The sequence below is a fragment of the Protopterus annectens genome, chromosome 14.part0 (assembly GCF_019279795.1).
Source record: "Protopterus annectens isolate FY-2018-M chromosome 14.part0, PAN1.0, whole genome shotgun sequence".
Taxonomy (NCBI): Eukaryota; Metazoa; Chordata; order Ceratodontiformes; family Protopteridae; genus Protopterus; species Protopterus annectens.
Genome location: NC_056748.1, coordinates 1008836735 through 1008859294, shown reverse-complemented (window position 1 = coordinate 1008859294; position 22560 = coordinate 1008836735). Strand labels below are relative to the sequence as shown.

At 43.5% G+C, this 22560-nt stretch overlaps 1 protein-coding gene across 1 annotated transcript in view; it reads right to left on the bottom strand.

The window, feature by feature from the left end:
• Positions 1 to 22560, bottom strand: part of PWWP2B (PWWP domain containing 2B) — a 136975-nt gene that overhangs the window by 18703 nt on the left and 95712 nt on the right. The window contains exon 2 of the mRNA XM_044056817.1: positions 13975 to 15609. Within this exon, the coding sequence (XP_043912752.1) occupies positions 13992 to 15609 (1618 nt within the window). The 3' untranslated portion in view covers positions 13975 to 13991. The remainder of the gene's footprint in view (positions 1 to 13974; positions 15610 to 22560) is intronic.

Sequence of the window (22560 nt, the reverse complement as noted above, 5' to 3'; positions counted from 1 at the left end):
TTTTGGCTCCTCTAAGATACTACTTTAGTAAAGCATGAGAAAAGATTGGTGGCTCTGTATTGTAATGAGCCGACATGGCAGAGGCATGGATTTTGATTGATGAGAAAGATAGGCCTTTGTCAAGCATCTCAGTTACGTATTGTAATATCTGAGGAATATTTGTTTCTGCTGTATCAGTTCCTTGTGCTTGATTCCAAGCACAGAATCTCTTCCATTTGTCAGCATAAGATTTTCTAGTACTAGGCCTTCTGGCTTCCAAAATGACATCCATCACAGCTTTACTGAGAGGTGTTGTTTGTATGACTACATGATTAGCCATGCTGCCAGGTTTAGAGTCTGTAGTTGATTGTGCAGGATCTGATTGTTTTGCTGGGACAGTAGTTGTGGTCTTTGAGGCAAGGTCCAAGCTGGGTATTAGTTGTGGTCTTTGAGGCAAGGTCCAAGCTGGGTATTTAGACAAGTTCCTTAGGATTGGGTACCAGTATTGGCGGGGCAATTAATATCATCCTTGGCTTCTCTTGTCTGACTTTTAGGAGGACCTTGGGTAGAACAGGCAGAGGAGGAAAGGCGTAAACGGACAGGTTTTTCCAACTGAAGGATAGGGCATCCACTTTCCATGCTTATCTGTGATAAGTCCTTGTGCAGAATCTTTTCAATTGATAATTTTGAGGAGAGGCAAATAGATCTATGTCTGGGCTCCTCCACTTCTCTGTTATCATGCTGAAGACTTGTGGATTTAGTTTCCACTCGTGAGGATCCATAAGGTTTCTGCTTAAATCGTCTGCCAGAGTGTTTTGTTTTCCAGGCAGGAACAGAGCTTGAAGATGAATTTGGTAGGTCAAGGCTGGGTCCCACAGTGCCACGGCTAATCTGCAAAGGGGGTATGAGTGTGTGCCCCCTTGCTTGTTTATATACCACATGACTGTGGTGTTGTCCGGCTATCAGTAGTTGTCCTGGCTGAAGTCCTTGAAGGCTGTTAGGGCAATTTGAACAGTTAGCATCTCTTTCTGATTGATATGTAGAGGCATTTGTTTTGGTGTCCATATGCCTTGAATGCATCTTCCTGCCATGTGAGCCCCCCAAGCATAATCTGATGCGTCTGTTAAGGTTTGGCTGGCAGAGGGCAGAGTGAAGGGCCGTCCCATGTTTTGGTGACATGCCTTTGCCCACCATAGAAACTCCTGTTGCAGGCAGGGAATGAGAGGAATCATTGTTTCCAGACTGTGTGAATGTTGACTCCACTTTTTAGGTACCATTGAAGTTTCAGTAGGATGCAGGATGCCATGAAGCCCAGAGCCTGCAGAATTTGTCTTGCAGAAGACTGGGTTTTTGTTGCCATCAGTTTAAAGTAAGTAGTCAATTGCCTTTGCTTGTCTGGCGTGAGGTAAGCCATCTGGGCAGTTGTATTCAAGCTTGCACCCAGGAATGTTATATTTTAAGAGGGTACCAGTTGCGATTTCTTTTCGTTTATTGTGTACCCTAGGCATGTTAGAAGCCTTTTCACAAATGCCAGGTGTTGAAGAAGAGTATCCTTGTTCTCTGCTTGAATGAGACAGTCCAAATAAGAGTATATTTGTATACTTCTTTGTCTGCAAAATGCAATTACTGGTGCCAGGCACTTTGTAAAGACCCTGGGCGCAGTAAATAAGTTAAAGGGCAGTGCAGAGAATTGGTTAACGCATTAAGCCAGCCTTGAATCTGAGGTATCTTCTGCACAATTGTCTTATTGGGACAAGCAGGTATGCCTCTTAGGTCTACAGTCACCAGCCAAGCATTCTTGCCCAGCATGGGCAGAAGCTGCTGCAAAGTCAGCATTTTGGAATGTCCAGGTATGTGTTCAAAATCGAAATCCAGTATTGGCCGCCAGGCCTTGTCCTTTCTGGGTACCAAGAACAGTCCTGAGTAAAAACCTTGTCCTTTTTCCTGTTCTGGTACTGTCTGAATGGCCCCCATATCCATGAGGGACGTAACCTGTTTCCGTGCCTCTGCCCACTGATTCTGTGGCAGATCTGGCCAACCATTTGCCATTGGCAGAGTCTGGAAATGGAATCTGTATCCTTGTGATACGATGTTTAGTACCCACATGTCCTGGGTTATTAACTGCCAATTTTGAGCAAAAAGTGCTAATTTTCCCCCTATGGGTGTTGACAAAAGATAAGTGCTTGGTGTAGGCAGAGAGTAGTCATTGGGATTACTTTCTGTAGGTTTGCGCTTTATCTCCTCCAGATTTGGAGGTGGAAGCGCCCCATTGCTTTGACCTGTATGAATCTTGCGCCTGGTATCTGGAACCCTTAGGGCATCTGGATCTGCTCTTTTGAGTTCTGTCTGACACAGGAAAGGACCAATTTTTTGTAGGCCAATGTCTACTAAGTCTTGGTGGCTGCATTTGCCACCAACAGTTTGCATAGACTTAGCTTTGTCTTCCATTTTCTTTAAAACCTCTTCTGCCTTAATACCAAACAGAGAATCATGCTGTAAAGGTGCATCTAGCAATTTAGCTTTAACATGATCAGGCAAATTTTGTTCCTTTAACCAGGCATGCCGCCTAATCACAGATCCAGTAACTGCGGCCCTGCAGGAGGCCTCTAAGGAATAAAAACCACATTGCAAAGTATGCTTTCCAACTTGTTCAGCCGCATACAATAATTCCTACAATTCTTTATTTTCTGCACATTCTGAAATCAACATCATTTTCTGTTTCAGCAATCCCATAACATGTTGTTGGTACTTAAGCATATGAAATTGACAGTTTGAGGTTGCAGATGTATAAACCTTTTTTCCCCATCTGTCCAGTGCCCTTGAATCTCTGTCAGAGGAGGTAGGATTTTTTGCTGATGAGGCCTTTGGACCCTGTGAAATAGTTTCAGGATCAGCAGCAGGGTTTCTAAATAAAAATTTATTTGAGTCAGGAACCCTGTAATATCTGTCAGGCTTACTGGGAGCCGGAGGTAAGGAGTCAGAGGTCAAGCTTGACTCCGAAAACACATCCACAATGTCTAAAACAGGGAGAATGGCTAATGGCTTGTGCTGAGGGAGAAGGAAATCCCGGAGCCTCTTTTTTTGATTCTGAGAAGTCTTGACTCTCCTAGTGAAAATGCTCCCTCAAAGTATGCAAGGTTTCTCCAAATGAATAATCCTCAGGAGGAGATGCAGATGGAATGGACTCCTCAGCATCAGAATCCGCATAGGGAGGTACAGATACTTCCTGATCAGAAGAGGAATCAGAAGAGATAGAAACCTGATCTGAAGATTCATAATCAGTGTCTTGCCTAGGCCTCTTATCTGGAGAGGGATGGGTACCCCTGATCAAGGTAAGCCAGTTAAGTGCTTAGCAAGTGCAGCTGCACCAATATAAATATAATGGGAGGAAAGTGCCAGGGGCATTTTGTAAATAATTGCTTTAATCAAGTTAAGTACAGACTAATATCTGTAAAGTTCTGCAGACACAATATGAAGCAAGATATTCAGTTACCGTTCAGAATAAAGAAATATTCCTTGGGTGAGACCAGACCATAACCACATTTAGGGGATGTGTAATTTTTTTAAACACCTCTAAAAGCACCATTATGATCAAATGTTCTAGTACAGAAGCACGTTACTGGTTCATCTTTTTTTCAGCTTTGTAGTTAAATGGTGCAGTGGTTAGCACTGCCGCCTCACAGCAAGAGGTTCTCCGGTTCGATCCTCGGCGTGTGTGTGTCTGTGTGTGTGTGTCTGTGTGTCTGTGTGTGTGTGTGTGTCTTCTGTGGAAGGTTGGGTGCCGGGCTGGCAACTCGACACCGTAAACCTCCACTGCCAATCATGAGCAGACAAGGTGATCCGTTATGGCGACTCCTAACCGGGAAAAAGCCGAAAGAAGAAGTGAAATCAGTCAGTTTGCTGACTGCATATTACTGACTAGACAGTGACACTGTTCATCAATTAACTGATTCATTACAAGCCATACACTGTGCTGAAATTTATGAGCATTTAAAAATGTTTTAAAGAAAAGACACTTGTACTACGAATTTCAGAATGTTAGTGACAATACCCAGAAAGTGAAACAAGCCCCCCCAAATCACCACAAACAAAGAAATCCAGCAAGCAATTATTATGGCAAATAGCAGCACTCTGCATAAGAAAAAGAAAGAAGAAAATCCTTACTTTCAGCGAGAACAGATAAAATAAAGATGAAGGAAATGACTAGGGAACTGCTTTAGAAATTAAATTGTTAAAATATTAGTAAAACATTTTCCAGACTTGGGATGCCACAGATCCCAGCTTAAAAGTACAGGTCACTTCTGAAAAGTATTCACAAAGAATTTTGTGCAAACGTAAGGGCTTCAAAGTATGGCGTTTCTTTGATTTCTGAGCCCATACCGTTCGTCTGATTAAAATTCTTCTCGTGACATTTAAGTTCGCCTGACGTATTCTACTAAACTGCATCACTTGTGCATAACTCCACGAGCAATGACCTGGACAATCAATCACTGTACACTTCAGTATTTAAAAACACAAAACCCACTTCCTTAAAAAAGGGAAGAGCATTTGGTTACCAATTCAGTGTCTTTCTGAATCATTAAGTGCCTTCCCATAAATCTCCTGTCCAACCAGCTTGATTCCACATAATCTATAAGTGATTTGCCAGCGTTTCTAACCTTACCTTTACATCACAGTATATGGGTGCACACACTGCCGAAGTGTAACCCCCCCCCCAACATCAAACAACATTTTACATCTTTTTCACTTTTAAAACTGTGCATTTTTCATATACTGACATTACTGAGTAATAAAAAAAGAGTTACGTACTTACCATAACTTGGCATCTGTGCTATCCAGTGTCATCATTCATCATGAATGGGTCTTGGATCCGAGCCAGCAACTGTCAGACAGCTCCAGAGCTCAAGCCCCTCCCCTTCCCATGATCCTTTGCTACCTTTTAACCCTCAGATCAGGTTTGCCAACTAGTGGAAACGCAGAACAAAATGTAAAACAACACACCGCACCAACACCTGCCATTCCAGCCTCGCCAGAACCCCTAGAAGGAAGGGGGAAGGATGGCGGGAATGTTATGAATGACGACACTGGCTAGCACAGATGCCAAGTTATGGTAAGTACATAACACTTTATCTGATGTTATCCATGTCTTATCTGATGTTTTGTCATCAATCATCAAAAATGGGTCAGACTCCCCCCGCTATGTACCCTGGGTGGCCTCAAGGAAGGATATGCCAGAGCACGGAGGAACCAACGGAAGCCCTGTTTCTAGACACAAAGTCCAATTTGTAGTGCAAAATGAAAGTATGTGGATTACATCAAGTTGCAACAGCACAAATCTCATCCAGGGAAAGTCTAGCCAAGAAAGCTGAAGATGTAGCAATAGACCTAGTAGAATTGGCCTTAACTGGTCTGGACAATTCCAAATGCTTACTATCATAAATGAAGGAAATACAGCTAGCAACTGACCTGTAAATAGTCACTTTGGAAACCGCCTGGCCCTTTCTGTTTTGAGAGAAGGCTGCAAAGAGCTGGTCTGATTTCCTAAATTCCTCAGTCCTTTTTAGATAAAAATGCAATTGCCTGCGGATTTCTAAACAATGCAAGATATTTTCTCCTTTATTAATTAGGGAAGACCGGTAATTGAATCGATTGAGGTTAGCCTCCGAAGCCATGAAGGAAGCTTAATGCTAAGAGTTTGAAGTTCTGAGACCCTTTAGTAGAGGTAAGGGCCACTAAAAAGGCTGTCTTCCAAGTAAGGAATTTAATGTCACAAGACAAGAAGCAGCCTTTTTAAAAGGTTTTTGCATCAGGGACCACAGCACCAATGTCAAATTTCTTGGCAGGGATATACCTTTAATAGACAGGCTTTGCACAGCTTAGAAGAAAAGGTAGGCTCCTCGTTCAGCTGGAAAATGGAAAGGGCCACTAACTGAAGCTTAATGGTAGAAAACCTCAGCTTCCCTTTTTTGAGGATGGGGTAAGAGTAAAATATCAGGAATAGGGGCTAAAAAAGGATCCAGATTACATTGTCTAGCCCAAATAGAAAACAGTTTCCATTTGCTAAAATAGACCTTCTTTGTAGAGGCTTTTGAAAAGCCAAGATAATGCTCCTCACTGGGGAAGGAAGCCTGGACTGTGAAAGGATTACTGGAACTGGAAAAACAATGTGGTTAGACAAAAGGTCCAGAGATTGGGAAGTGGAAGGCCCCAGGGATGGCAAATGAGATCTTGAACGAGATCCAGTATTCAAGGTGGATACCTCAGATTAGACCTTAGGAAGGAGAACCAGGCTTGGTGGGGCCAGAGAGGGTCAATAAGGATGACAGGCATCTTCAGGCGTTGAGCTTTCTGTAAGACTTTGGGTATTACGGGAGTAGTACAAGCAATGAGGAGACCCGAAGGTCAATCATGAATCAGAGCCTTCCTGGGTGACTACCCCAGTGAAAAGATCAAGGCAAAGTAATTGCTGCATTTTTGGTTGACTGGAGACACAAAAAGAGTACAGCATGGTTGACTCCAATGGTTAAATATTTGTCTTGCCACTGGAACTTCCAGAAATAGGAGTTGCAAGAAGAAAGCACCTGAAAGACATCACCCATTCCCATACTATCATGGCCTCTCTGCACAGAGAATAAGATTGTGATCCCCCTTGCTTATTGATGTACCAGACCACCACCATGTTGTCCATTTGAATTGCTATGGTCCCCAAAGGGAGGCAGTCCTGAAAGGCTTTCAATGTTAGAAGGACTGCTCATCTCCAGGACATTTTTGTGCAATTTGGTCTCTGTGGGGGACCACGTGCCTTGAGCTGTCCTGCCCTGAAAATGCCCCCCACCCCAACAAGGAGGTGTCTGCGGTCACTTCGGCCTTGAGCGAAGGAAGACAAAATGGCCTGCCTAGAAATAGGTCTCGAGACTGAAGCCACCAAGCATGATGATTCCTGCACACCTGAGCCAACTTTATCGTCATGGAGATGGGATGTGACAGAATAGACCACTGGACTGCCAGAGTCCATTGGCGAACTCGCATATACCTGGCAAGAGGTAACTGAATGACAGCCGTCATTGAACTCAACGCTTGGAGAATCTAGTGAACCAACGGGTATTCTACAGCCAGCAAAAGGACAACCTGACATCGAATGAGATGGATCCTGTAGGGGGGCAGTGCTGCAGTTTCTGATACTGCATCCAGCTGAATCCCGATGAATTCCAGGCTTTTGCATGGAGCAAAACTGGACTTTGGAAGACTGACTGTGATGCCTAAATGCTGGAAAAGGCTAAGAACAAATCTGGTGGCCATCGGTAGCTGATGCCTCATGGCAGCCATGAAGCGCCAAATCGTCCAGGTATGGAAAGACCTGGAAACCTTGCAACCGGAGAGGAGCTGCCATCACTGCTATCCATTTGGTAAAACACCCGTGGGGCTGTGATGAGTCCAAAGGGCAGGGCTCTGAACTGGTAATGACTGGCCCCTAACTTGAAAGTGTAAGTGTCTCCTGGAGTGTCTGTCGATCTTTATATGATAGCACACGTCCTCGGGATCCACTGAGCACATCCAATCTTCCTTGTGCAACAGAGGCAGAATGGACTGTACAGTGACCACCTGGAACTTGGACTTCTTGGCAGAATAAAATTTAGCTCGCTCAGGTCCAGGATCGGATGCAGGTCCCCGGTCTTTTTTGGCACCAAAAAGGAGAGAGAGTTCCAGACCCTCATTGCCCTGTTGGGGCCTCTTGCATGGCTTTTTTTTTTTTTTTTTTTTTTGAAGAAGGTCTTGCGCCTCAATATAGGCCAACACATAGAACACACAGTCAGGTGTCGAGCAGTCACAGCCCTTAAGGCCAAACACAATGCCAGACACACTAGTCATTGGTGACTCCATAGTCAGACACACTGACGTCCCGCTCACCAGACTGAGTAAGGAGAAGGTCACAGTAAGCTGCCTGTCGGGTGCTAGAATCCGCCACATAACGCATGCACTCAGGTCTCTCAACAGCAGGTACAAGTACGACTCAATCATTGTCCACGCTGGTGTTAACGACCTGAGATGTACCTCCTTGGACTACATGAAAAGAGACATAGAGGAGCTCTCTGATTATGTAGCCCAAGTAGGTATGACCCTGACCTTGAGCAGTATCCTACCTTCACCAAGAATGATGCCACAATACAGAGATAAGATGATCAGCTTTAACAATTGGCTTAAACTCTGGTGTCATTCAAAGGGGATCCAATGTCTGTCTGCCTGGGATGACATGCTGGACAAGCCACGCTGCTTCGCAAGGGACGGCTTGCACCTGTCACCCCGTGGATTCCGGATTTTGGCAAAGGCTCTTGCCACCCCATAGTGCCTTTTTAGGCAAGGCTCAAATTCTAAACCTACCACCCTAGAACAAAACAAAGAAAAAAAACTAAGGGTAATGCTGCTCAGTGCCAGAAGTCTCAACCTCAAGATGCACGCACTCGAGGCCCTTCTCAGTATGGAGAACATCGATGTCTGTGCTGTGACAGAAACCTGGTTCAAGGCTCCTGAGAGCACCCCAGCACTATCAGGTTTTACCTCATATCATGCGTTCCTGCCCCAAAACCCGGACAATACCAAGAAAGGAGGATGGGTATCCATATTCATCAAGGACACCCACACCTCAAGATTGGTGGCATCGCACGATGCATCGGAAACCATCCAGGTGCAATTAACCATAGGCAAGATTGCTCTACAATTTGTAGCATGTTACAGGCCACCCTCGCAAACTCAGGAACCTCATATGGCCTTCCTGAAAACATTGGAGGGGATAAATGTATCTCCGAACACCATCATACTAGGTGACTTCAACTACCCTAATATAGACTGGGAACACTACTCAAGCCCAAACACTCTAGCCCAAAAGTTCCTGGAATTCATAAACTCAAATGCCATGGAACAACTAGTCACCATCCCCACAAGAGGAGAAAACATACTTGATCTCATCATCACGAACATGGGAGCACAATGTTCAACGCCGGAAGTACACCCCTCACTGGTGAGATCTGATCACAAACTAATCTCGCTGGAGGTCCTCATCCCGCCCACCGAAATGAAAAAGACCACAGTAAAGAACTTCTCGAAAGCCGACTTCACACTTCTAAAGACTAGTGTGGTCTCCTTTAAGGCCCCTGAGCCGGCGGTTAACATTACTCAAACCGCTGAATCACTTACAAATGCCTTCTACCAGCACCTGCAGGGCTGCATGGATCAGGCAATCCCAAGCAAAACAAAGACTCTTTGTACCAAAGGCAAGCGTCCAGTCTGGTGGACCCCAGCCATAAACAAACTCTACAACAAAAGGAGAAAGCTACTACAAGATAGAGCAAAATCCTTAAAAGATAAGACACCGCTGATCACTATAAGTAAAAAGCTAAGAGCTCTCATAAAATCATCCAAAGCTAATTTTGAGAAAAAAATAGCTAAGGACTCTAAAGACAACCATAAGGCATTCTTTAGCTATGTCAGAAACCTAGGAGGAAACTCCCAGATATGCTCAGAATTAGTTCAAAATGATGTGAAGATTACTGATCCTACAGACATTGCCAACATACTGGCTGACAGGTTCAGTGCAAACTCCCCTAAAGGAGAGATATCTATACCAAATGATTGTAGCCCCCAAACGTCTCTAATGCCCAGGTGAGAACTGCTCTCCAAGGCAAAGAACACAGCATCCATGGGACCTGATGGTGTCCCCGGCTGTGTGCTCCATGAACTCAACGAGGAATTAAACCCACAGTTAGGACAGCTGTTTAATCTTAGTCTCACCTCCGGATACGCACCCAGGAGTGGCGCAGCGACTGTGGTCCCACTCCACAAAGGCGGTGCCTCCACCGACCCTGGAAATTACCGTCCCATTAGCTTGACAAGCCTTATCTGCAAAGCCATGGAGAGGATCATAATGGATCTCATAAATAAAGACATAGGGAACTTGCAGACTTTGGATCCAACCCAGTTTGGCTTTGTCAAAGGCAGATCATGCCTTTTAAACTTGGTTGACTTTTTCAAACAGTCACCAAGGCCATTGATGAGGAAAGGCAGTCCATACAGCCTACCTAGACCTGGCGAAGGCTTTTGATACAATACCTCACTCGGGTATCATTGAAAACTCATCAACTTAAATGTAAACCCATACATTACAAGATGGGTTGCAAACTGGCTGAGTGACAGAACCCACAGGGTCAGAGTTGCTGGCGCCATGTCAGACTCAAAGCCGGTCACAAGTGGTGTCCCACAGGGCTCAGTCCTGGGCCCACTCTTCTTTGGCATCTACTTTTCTGAAGTACAAGCAAACACAGGAGGGTTATGGCTGACAAAGTTTGCAGATGACTGCAAACTGGCCAGAGTTGAAAACACATCCAACACAGATATCCTTCAGAAGGGTCTCACAGAAACGGATAACTGGTGCCAGAGCCATGGCCTAAAGTTAAATGCCAAGAAATGCATAGTCATACCCTTCGGGAAAAATAAGGTTACCCCTAGCTACCATATAGGTGGCAATCCCCTGAACACAGAAGAAGTTATTAGGGACCTGGGAACCCAGGTTGACAGTAGCCGACACTCATATTGCTAAAGTAGTTAGGAAGACCTTCTACATTGCCCACCTTATCATGAAGGGATTCACATCTAGATCAAGGGAAGTCATAGTCTCCCTATACTCATCACTCATCAGACCAATGATCGAGTACAATGCCCCATTCGGAATGTATCTGACCCGACACTTGCAGCAGCTGGAGAGGCCACAAAAGTTCCTCACCAAAAGGATAAAGGGTCTCAAAAATCTGTCTTATGCTGCCCGACTGAAAGAACTCCAGTTATATTCAGTTGCTTACCGCTTGCTCAGAGGTGACCTATGCCTGACATACAAGGCCATGTCAAACCCAGATTTGATGAACATGCTTCATCTCAAAAAATCTAGATCCCTCAGAGCCACAAGGGCGGGAGACTTAAACCTCGACACGGTTATTAATAGGACGTGCTGGAGGGATAGATTCATCACCCAAAGACTCCCTATGCTGTGGAACAAAATCCCGGTTTATGTGAGGCAGAGCACCTCGCTGGCCCTGTTCAAGAGGAATCTTGACCAATGGATGGGAGATCGCAGATACACCCCAGGAGTTACCTCAGTGTCACTGCTCGACAGAGGCACAGCAAAATAATGGGCATAGTTTCTCCAAACTAAAGGGGTGGCGTAAGCCACAAAACTATGGGCTAGGCTTATAAATGCCCTCGGGCAGATAGCCTAGTATGAACCTATGAACCTATGAACTCCCTTTGGGGGGGTAGAATGCCTGGAGAATTTTTCGTACTGGAGGGGGCTGAAAGAAATGAGCTAAAACCCAAAGAGAGAAAGCACTTATTTGAGACCAACAGCCTGAGCTCTGTGGATCATGTCCAAGCATTTCAGTGGCAAACGAGATCGGAGGTTAGACGGTAGCAAGGGATCATGGGAAGGGGAGGAGCTTAAGCTCTGGATCTGTTGGTGTCTCGGATCAGAGGTCGGACGCAACACCCATTCGTGATGAATGATACAGATTGCATCAGATCAAGGTACTAACCTCGGGGACCTCAGTGAAGGAAAAATGTGAGATGCAGCCACAGACTTTAATGGGTGCACCACTGTGCATGTGAACCTCGTTAACAGCTCTAAAAGCAATGAATGTTACCCCACGGTCAAGCTACAACAGTAAATTAAAATTCATCTGGGCTATAGTTTAATTAAAAGTTTATGAAGCTTTTTCTTAAAGGCAAACAAGAGGGAACTTTTATAGCAGTTCACTCATCAAGTGCACTAAAAGAAAAAAGGGTAGCATTTTAAAACTACAGCAAAGTTCAACATTTGATTTACACATTAACATCTTAATGTTGTGATCAGCCACAAAGTCTCTTGACCTGTACTAGCCAGTAAATTTATCAGAGAGCTTACCTTTCTCACCTACCAGTGAAGTGGGTAACTGTACAACATTTTCAAGAGTATATTATAGACAGGATGAGAGGATAAGAGGATGTTCATTGTTGATGCAAGCCAGAGTAAAAAAATCATGCTTACATGACCAACAGCTGGTTAGATCTGAAGGATGCAATGGGGCTTCACACTCTTTAGCTTGAAGGAGAAGTGTGTTGTATAGATGAGGTAGATGCAATAAATCTGTCCCTTCAAGTTTTGCCTATCTGTTGGTGAAGATTTAGGTCTCTTGTTTTGGTGTTACTGGAATCATTTGATTTTGCTGGCATGAAGAAGACCAATGTGTATCGGGTCCCTAATGGCCCAGAATGCAAAGCACAGGCTTTCCAGTAAGTGCCTACAAGAATAAGAGTACAGGGACAGTACTTAAAGCCTTACTTGGGTAACTTGGTAGCTCAAAGTTTTTAGCCCATCAATATTTTAGTTAGGAACCTCTGAAGCCTTTCCAGTTGCCCAACATGTCTAGTTAGTACATCCCAAACAGGCAATACACACACTGTACATTGCAAGATGACAGACTTGTGCATATTTTTGAGAGAGAGAACAAAAAAAAAAAAACAAAACACACAAAAACAGAATTGGACACAAGCAAACTTTTATGAACATTTACAACAGTGCAGCCACAACCAACTCCATGCCACTAAAAGTGCAATATTAATCCCTTTCCCAAAATGTGTTAGTTACACCTCTTTATAATACAGGAGAGTCAAAGTATATGGATCCTTCTGCGTAAGCTTGCAGTAGCAGCACAAATTTAAGCTATGCCACTACTGGAACAAAAAACATCCTTCGCTGTCAATAAATGCAGCTATGGCAGCAGTGTGGTCTTACCCATTAAACCAACTTTTTTTGTTGAAGTACTATGTAAAGCTATAGGATTGTATAGAAAAAAAAATTAAGAAAAAGCTACCATAATGCACAAAAGCTGTCTAAAAACACAAGAAACAGGGGCAAGCCATGGACACTGCAGTACAACTTGCTCAAGACAACCTGGCAGTGAGAAGTACAGCCACAGACCTGGCCAGCTGCAAGGCTTAGGTTAAGTACCACAATAATATTCACAAACTGCAATAAAGATGCTGTGAGAAAGGCTAAACGAGTATCCAAACTCAAGAAAAATTTAAAATTAGCCTATCCAGCTTCAGTGATAAGCAGAAAACAGCAGAGTCAGAGAAAGGTAGCTTTATCAATCTTCTTGGTATGTGACACCACTGCAAACTCTGTTTATGTAGAGCACACACCTGCAGAGATGTACCTTGTGTGTGCAGTGCGTGCTATGTAGAACCATAGTAGGGCTCACACCTGCCGAAATGTAGCTTGTGTGTGCAGTGCATGCTACATAGAACCATCTCTTTTCTATAGTAATAGAGGTGTTTCAGTACTCTACATTCAGAAAACAAACAGAAATTACCTTAAAATCAAATCAAATGTGAGGGTACAACAAAAATCAAAAGAAGAAAGGTGAACTGCATGTGCACAAGACAAAAACGCTGTCATTAACTCAGATGATATGGCACAGTCTACTCATGCTGTGCAGGCTTTCAACATTAAAGAAATGTTGTATAACCTACTCCTGTTCTGGTTATTTACACACTTCATAATTTAATACAGTTTTGACAGCGGACTTCTCCCTTCTGTCTCTATCTCAATTCACCACCAGTTTTGTTATTTCTGCAATCACCATCATTTATGGCAAATTGTTATGAACCAGATGTACATTCCTATGACCACTGTGTAACAAGTGGCACAAACAGCCCACATTTGGCATTCTCAAAAACGTTAACTCAATCCCAACTTGTTTACTACATTAGGAAATGAAAAGGAACAGCGAGGTATAACTACCCTTTGCCCTCTTATTTTCTTCAGACTTACTTTTTGGAGGCATCCATTCCCTTGTACAATCTGTACATTATCTGGGACTGATTTGGCAGCTTAAATATTTGTTTAACACACTTTCACATTGCTAGCCAAACATTAAACTGAATAAGACATTTATTAAAAGTAACATTTACCTTTTACAGTAGATGATCTAGGTTTCTAGCCGACTTAAAAGAATTCCAATTTCAGGGTTCAAATACGCAGTGGCTTTAGCAGCTTCAGCAACTGCTTTACGATACACTCCTTTCTTCTTCCTGTTAAATCTCAATTTAAAGTACTCTGAAAAAGGTGAAAGTTTAGAAACTGATAACACAGATGTAGTCGGTGACCCAAACCATTCCACCTTGGCTTCTTTCCATGAAGGATTTCCATATCCCCTTTTGCTAATGCTTATATTGAGAATACGTGCAGGCCACCATGGGCACCCGTGAATCTTGCCCCAAACAACATCCCCAACAGAAACAGTTTTACCTTCATCAGTGACACACTTTTTAACACTTCTGGCATTTAGTCTAACTGTTAATGGTGGCACAGATTTATTCTCATCAAGGGAAGAGGAAACTGAGAAGTCATCGCCTGGTGTGAGATCACACACTTCCAAAGATAAAGCATCCGAACTAGATGACGACTTAGATTCATCTAGACTGTCACTACTACACACAGAGAAAGTTGAAGAGTCCGCTTTCCTTCTCTTATAATCCAGAAGCAAAGTTAAATTATTATGACGCCCTTTGGTTTTACAATGCATCTTAAAGTCTTCCTCCTCTTCCGAGCTCCCTGAAGATATGTCAGCTGAACTTCTGTCTGTTGATTCTTCAGAATGCATTGTAGAACGATTTGGCATATTCCGAGGGTGACCACTACAGTTTACATCCTCGACAATTTCTGCCCGGTAAATTGAAAGGCGTTCTCCATCTCTCATCTGATGAGGCTTTAGCCTAATTTTTGGAGGAGGGGCATCATTACTGGAATGCACTGGCCTCACCAGTTTCAGTTTTGGAATGTAGTTAACTGGACTAGATGCCGAGCCCCCTGCAAAATCTTTAACTTCCCGAAAAGTAAGGACATCTCTGTTCTTCTCATTGTCCCCAAAGTCATTCTGCATTAACTGTCTTGAGCAAATGGGCTTCTGAGAACCATGAACCCTGGAAGGAATTTCTATGACCTCACCTCTTCCCTGTGGGGTACTATATGAGATTTTAATGATGGGACTCCTGTGAACTGAATCATCTGAAGATCGGCAGTCTTCCTTACTTTCTGTTTTTGACATTTTGTCTGCAGTCTCAAGTTCATCAGACCTTTGCTGATCTTTGTCTTGGGTGTCAGTAGTCTTATTTGGTGGTGAGGTGTTGTGTTCATCTTTGTTATCCTCATTTGAGCTCAATGTGGCTTTGCACCGTTCACACAGCACTTGTCTTGGTCGCAACCTAATGGAACTCATTATAAGCTTACCAGAATCCCTATTGCGAGAAAGTCGTCTTCTTGGTGTTTTAACGGTCCTTAGAGGAGGCTGAGGAATCCACTGATTGTATGCATGTCTTAACCACAAAGGATGGGGAAAAGGAGCACCCTCAAAATATGGTGGGTAAATAGATGTAGCTCCTGGTGAAGGCGAAATGGGAGAAAATTGTTCATGTTCCGCTTGCTTGGAAGGGTTATCTTGTAAAAACTGCAGTTCAGATTGAGGAACAAGTTCCTGGTCTCCATCAACTTGGTAAGGGCACTTCTTTGTGGACAGTTCATTGGATGGAAGACAAAATAAACCAGACCTGTTTTTGTAGTAAAAAATAAAAAAAAAAGAAATATCAGCATTTTTTTGGGCTAACAGAACTAAATGTAAACAAGGAAGTGACACTATTATGCTACAGAGGTTACCTTCTTGACAATGTTCTTAGACAATGAGTGATTCATTTCCTGTACTTCAAAAGGTGGGTAACAAAACATCACCTTGAAGATTTAGCTTCATCTTCAGAAGACATGATGTGCATCTGGTTCCGCACAGTGGTGGATAAAACTACCAACAGACAGCACAAAGTTTGCAAGCCAAGAGGGCTGCAAACAAGCCTACTTACTGAACATTAACAGGGAAAATGTAGTCAGTGGACATGCATGCTTTACCTTGTCATATCTCTCCCAGTGCCCAATAACTGGCCGTGGAACTTGCACATATTCTTACAATGTACAGCCAGAAAATGCAAACTTGATCTAAGAAATATGCTGCTAGGTACAGCGTGAAAAAATTACAGCAAAAGCAGAGTAAACATTGCATAGTAATAATGAGAGTTAGAAATATTAACAACCAAAATAAAACAGTGTCTGATGCTTGTGTAATTAACTGTGCTAGACACAACTAATGATAACGTACCAAAATGGATAGTTATGTGGCAATACCACAGTACACCCCAGTGCACAACTAGAACACAAGTGTATGCTGCTCCAGAACCTCTTTCAAGCAGAAGCAAGAAGACCTGTATATTCAGACTAAAGGGACAAACATCCCATCTCAATACCGGAAGACTGCCAAATTCTGGTAATAATGGCCACACAGGTAAAAAAAAAAAAAAAAAAACCAACACTCTCCAAAGCTAAGAATACAGCATCCATGGGATCAGATGACATCCCGGGCTGTGTATTACATGAACTACAAAATGAACTGGCACCTCACCTAAGTGTTAGGTTTAATCATTGCCTCACCTCAGGCTTCGTGCCCACTGAGTGGCACACAGCTACAGTTATACCACTCCAAGGGGGGATCCACCTTGGATCCCGGGAACTACCACCCAATCAGTCTGACGAGCCTGAACTGCAAGGCCATGGAACATATTATCATGGAACTTATAAACAAAGGCATTGGCAACCTTCAAACACTGGACCCCACCCAGTTTACACAGACTATCTGGACCTCGCCAAGGCCTTTGACACCATCCCTCACTCTGGAATCATAGACAGACTTACTAAGCTGAGCATTAATCCCTACGTCACTCGATGGGTTGCCAAATGGCTTACTGACAGAACCCACATTGTAAAAGTAGCCAACACCAAATCCAGCTCCAGACAAGTGACAAGTGGAGTACTTCAGGGTTCAGTCCTGGGACTGCTCTTGTTTGGCATCTACTTCTCTGAAGCACAGGCCAACACTAAGGGACTCTGGCCAACAAAGTTTGCAGATGACTGCAAGCTGGGAGCCATTATTGAATCCCCAAATGATGTGGATACTTTACAAAAGGGCCTTACAGAAACATGGGCTCAAGCTCAATGCCAAGAAATGTATAGTTATCCCCTTTGGGACAAAACATGTACCCGTGAATTACTACATAGGTGGCAGTACACTAAACACCGAAAGTGTGATAAGAGACTTAGGGACACAGGTGGACAGTGGTCTCACCTTCGATAACCACATCGCCACAACAGTCAGGAAATCCTTCTATGTGGCACACCTCATCACTAAGGGCTTTTCATCCAGAAAACAGGAGGTCATTGTCCCACTGTACTCATCCCTCATTAGACCCATTATAGAATACAACGCCCCGTTTGGTATGTACCTCTCAATACATTTGCAACAACTGAAAAGGCCACAGAAATACCTCACTAAAAGAATCACAGGCCTAAAGCAGATGCCCTATACTGACCGACTTAAAAAATCCAACTATACTCTGTTGCATATCATCTACTCAGAGGCGATCTCTGCTTAACATACAAGGCTATGTCAAACCCAGAGCTATTGGACATTCTACACAAAGAAATCCCAATCCCTCAGAGCCACACGCACCAGGGATCTAAACATTGTCATCACAATAAACAAAACATGCTGGAGGGATAGGTTCCTGACCCAGACTCCCCAGACTCTGGAACAGACTGCCCATACGTGTCAAGCAGAGCGCCTCTTTGGCCCTCTTCAAAATGAACCTTGACGATTGGATGGGAGAAATGAAACTTACTCCGGGGATCACATCAGTTGCCCTGCTAGACAGGGGTCCAGGGAAGTAAATAGTATGGGAAGAAATAGCCAGAGAATTGTTATGGCTAGGCTTGTATAGGCCCTAGGGCCGATAGCCTAGTACCAACCTATGAGAGATCTTAAACAGGATGTTTTATACAGAAGTATCAATTCTCCTGAAAGTGTGAGAGAGAGAGAGAGAGAGAGAGAGACAGAGAGAGACAGACAGAGAGAGAGACAGACAGAGAGAGAGAGACAGACAGAGAGAGAGAGAGAGAGACAGAGAGAGAGAGAGAGACAGACAGACAGAGAGAGAGAGAGAGACAGACAGAGAGAGAGAGAGACAGAGAGAGAGAGAGAGACAGAGAGAGAGAGAGAGAGACAGAGAGAGACAGAGACAGAGAGAGACAGAGACAGAGACAGAGACAGAGACAGAGACAGAGACAGAGACAGAGACAGAGACAGAGACAGAGACAGAGACAGAGACAGAGACAGAGAGAGAGAGATGCTCCATTGCAAAACAACCTCAGGTTCAAGTATTCAAGTGTCTGTACCTATCCAAACACCAGACTTACTGCCCTTGGGTGAGCTGAAAACTAGCAACATACATTTTCAGAATGACCATGCCATTTCATTCTAAACGATGCAGAACAAAATTAAAAAATTAAAATAAAAAGGAAAGACTACATTGCTTAACAGCAGCCTGGTGAAGAACAGTTAAGTACTATCACATTGGCTGTGCTTCCACACAACACACAATCCATGTGTAATTAGTGAACTTTGGCTAGGTGAACAAACTGTAGTTTCTTCAGGAAGGGCACATCAGTAGAGGACTTCCCTTTACCCACCATTGCAGCAAGAACAGATTAAATAGGAGTGCATGCAAAACAGATCTTCACATTAGTAAACAGCCGCCAGCTGTTGTAACAGTTACACTGCAAGGGAGTTGCACAGCCGCCAGCTGTTGTAACAGTTGCACTGCAAAGGGAAGTAAGTGTTCAGACTTATGCAACCCTGCTATTAAAATGAATCTGAAGAAAAATTAAAATGGCAGGGATTTCAGAGCTTTGCCAAGCGAATATTTTCCTAGTCTCATCCAAGTCTAGACCTATGGCTGATGTGCTAGGAGTCTGTTTGCTTGCGAATAATGGTTTGGAACTTCATGGTGTTAAAAGTTGTTGGGAGGTCTGTTCTCAACTGAACAGATGTGAATTGGCGACAGCCCAGCACCATCCAGGATCCTTTCAGCACAAGCTCTAATAACTGGGGCACTGACCTCAACCCAACCACCAACTCTAAAGCTGTAATCGGACAAGTGAAAGTACATGTTTCAAGTCGGAGCACAACATCCAGTTCTGATTTCTCTAAAACATACCTCTCAATGCAAGAAATCTGGACAAAGCCTAAAATAATGGGGGTGGGAGGACAATGGCCTAGAATTAGGGGCAGATTTTAAATACTGTACTTAGAAAGCTGCTACAATAATGAGATTTGCATTAGCATGCATTTTTCTGAAGCATGTGAAGTCTGAAAATCAAATGTATGTCCTTATTTAGCGAATTCAATTCTCAGTGATCTGCCAGAAAAACAAAAAATGTATGAGGAGCAGACCAAAAATATGAGGCAAAAATATGGACAGTTTGTATGCTGTAGAAAAGTTGGTCATTTATAAGCACAGCACAAAGCTAGACAGAGATGGCTGTATGCTGGTTTGGGGCTCAGGTGGACTAGAAAATAGGTACTAGCAATAACTGGGGAAGGTAGTTGGGGGAGCCAGGCTTACTATACAGGGTCTAGGATCCTAGCTAGTGCAGCTAGAGACCTTCACCACTCAAGGAGCATGCAGTAAAGTGACCTCATTTACTAGCTAGATTTACCCTGTAGAATATAAAACATTTTTCCATCGTATACAAACAGATAGATCAATCAAAGGAAGCTAAATTAAATTAATGGCAATACTTATCTGGGCCTCAACCACAAGCAAACAAAAAAAAATATGGGCCTAACATAGTTGGGGCATTCTACTTCATTCACCAAGGACAGCCTTCACATCTGACAATTATCAAGGTTCCTCCCTGGTCAGATCAGACCACAAACCAGTTACATTTACATAACGAATGAAGCAGAAAGTACCTGCCAATACCTCAGTATTCATAAATTATGCCAAGTGTAATCAATAACACAGAAAGACCTAGCTAAATTCAAAATCTCTTCCATCTTGAAGACACTGCTGCTTATGCAGAATTCTTTATCTCCAAATTCTGTGCACATTGTACACAGCTGCATAGATGGATCTCTCCCTCTCAAAGGTAAATACAATGCCAAATTTAATAGGCACCTGCAGTGGAATCCTATTAAACAAACTCTATGAAAAAAGAAAAACACTTTGCATGCAAAAACACATTTTACTCAAGAAGCCAATAATACTCTTGCTAAATAAAATTCTGAACCCTGTTCAAATCTGCAAAATACAGATATGAATTAAAAACAGCCACCCAAGCGATGGATAACCAGAGCTATCATTAACTACATTACAAATCTCAGACATACTGCCCAGCACAATGCAGAGCTAACATTAAAAGGATATTAAATTCTTGGACCCAGGACAGTCATACTAGAAGCTAAATTTATCCACCCTATACCCTTCTATATTCCTGGCTCACGTATGCACCTATACCATACCACCCACAAAAAACTCATCAAGGCAGAATCCTAGCCCAAGAACCCAACTTCAAAGGGGCCAGTTATCATAACAGACTGTCTACTGGTTAACCTGAAATGTGACTTATCGGACCCCTTATTGCAGAGGTTATTCAATATTAGCCTCAAAACAGGCTACATGTAAGGCAGCAAGAAGCGTCAACAGACCCAGGTAATTACAGACTCAGCCAGTTTGGATTTACTCTCTTTTGATCACCATGTATCCACTATTGTAAGGAAGCCTTTTCATTTCACAGCTTATATTTAAAGCCATGGTGTCCCGGTCCAGAGATGTAATTTATCTATCCAATGTACTCGGACTCTCCTCAGCCCAATTAGTAAATATAATGCCCCATTCGGTATGGACCGGTCCAAACCCTTGTCACAACTAGAGCAATTAAAGTTTCTCACTAAATAAATAGTATAAATCACAAAAATGACGCAGACCATCTCAAAGCCCTCACACCTCTCAGATGGAATTGGCAACTATTAGGAGTTCTACACCAATGCTTTATACAAGCACCTGTATAACTGCAATGACTCAGCCATAACTGATAGGACCACAACAAGCTCCTCAAGGAACAGCAAACCTGCCTGTTAGACAACTGCCATTAACAGGTTTTACAGTAAGAGAAAAAATTGCTGTCTAAGAGTAAAAGGGAGTAAGCGAGCACTAAACTGGAAATACTCCCTCATCAGCTTAAACAAGCAATTAAGATGCCTTGTAAAGTCCTTCAAAGCAAACTACGAATCCAAATTAGCTTCCTCAACTATGGACAGACATAAGGTGTTCTTTAGTTACATCTGTAACATAAAAGGAAAGGCCCAGATTTCTGCCTAACTGGTAGTTAAAGATACCACATATACTGAGTCTGTGGACATAGCCAACCTAAAACTTCACTCCCCTGTCCCTGCCACATGTACCCCATGAAATCGCTACCACCTGTCCCCTACCTTGCATCTCTAAAGAGCAGATGGTAGACACCCTCTCTTCTTTCGGCTTTCCCCGGTTAGGGGTTGCCACAGCGCATCACCTCTCCACTCATGACTGGCAGTGGAGTTTTTACGGTGTCGAGTTGCCAGCCCGACGCCCAACCTTCCACAGAAGGCACAAACGCACGCACTCATGCCTAGGGCCAATTTAGTGTTTCCAATCCACCTACAGCATGTCTTTGGGATGTGGGAGGAAATTGGAGCACCCGGAGGAAACCCACGCGACCACAGGGAGAAAATGCAGACTCCACACAGAAGACACCCCAGCCGAGAATCGAACCAGAGAACCTCTTGCTGTGAGGCAGCAACACTAACTGCTGCACCACCACGGCCGCCCGGTAAACGCCCTCCTTTGCTTAGACTATGATTGAAGAGAGTACCCAATGGTGTTACTAATTCTTGTTGGAGCCCATGTAGGATGCAGACTTGGATGTTATCAAGTCCCATAGATGCTGTTTTTTTGGTCTTAGAGAAGGAGTTCACCCTCTCCAAGACCAAAAACCAGCATCTATGGGACTTGATAACATCCAAGGCTGCATCCTACATGGGCTCCAACAAGAATTAGCAACACCATTGGGTACTCTTCAGTCATAGTCTAAGCATAAGCTTCGTCCCAGCTGAATGGAAAATGGCAACAGTTACTTCCTTGCACAAAGGTGGTGCTTCCACTGACCCCAGGAACTACAGACCTATTAGCCTGAGTAGCCTTATCTGCAAGGCCATGGAGCAAATCATCTTGGACCCTGTCAACAAAGTTATAGGTAATCTCCAAACACTTGACCCTACTGTCAAACGGAGATCATGCCTGTTAAAACTTGTGGGCTTTGAGACAGTCACAAAGGCACTGGGACAAGGAAAACATGTGCATAGAGCCTACCTATATTTGGCCAAAGCTTTTGACACTATCCACCACTGGGGCATCATTGACAAACTCACCCAGCGAGCTATCAACCTTATATTGTTAGATGAATCACTAACTGGCTCACTGACAGAACACAGTCAAAATAGGGGAATCCACCTCCAACAGCAGACTTCTAACCAGTGGTGTTCCACAGGGACCTCTACTGTTTGTAATCCATTTCTCAAAAGT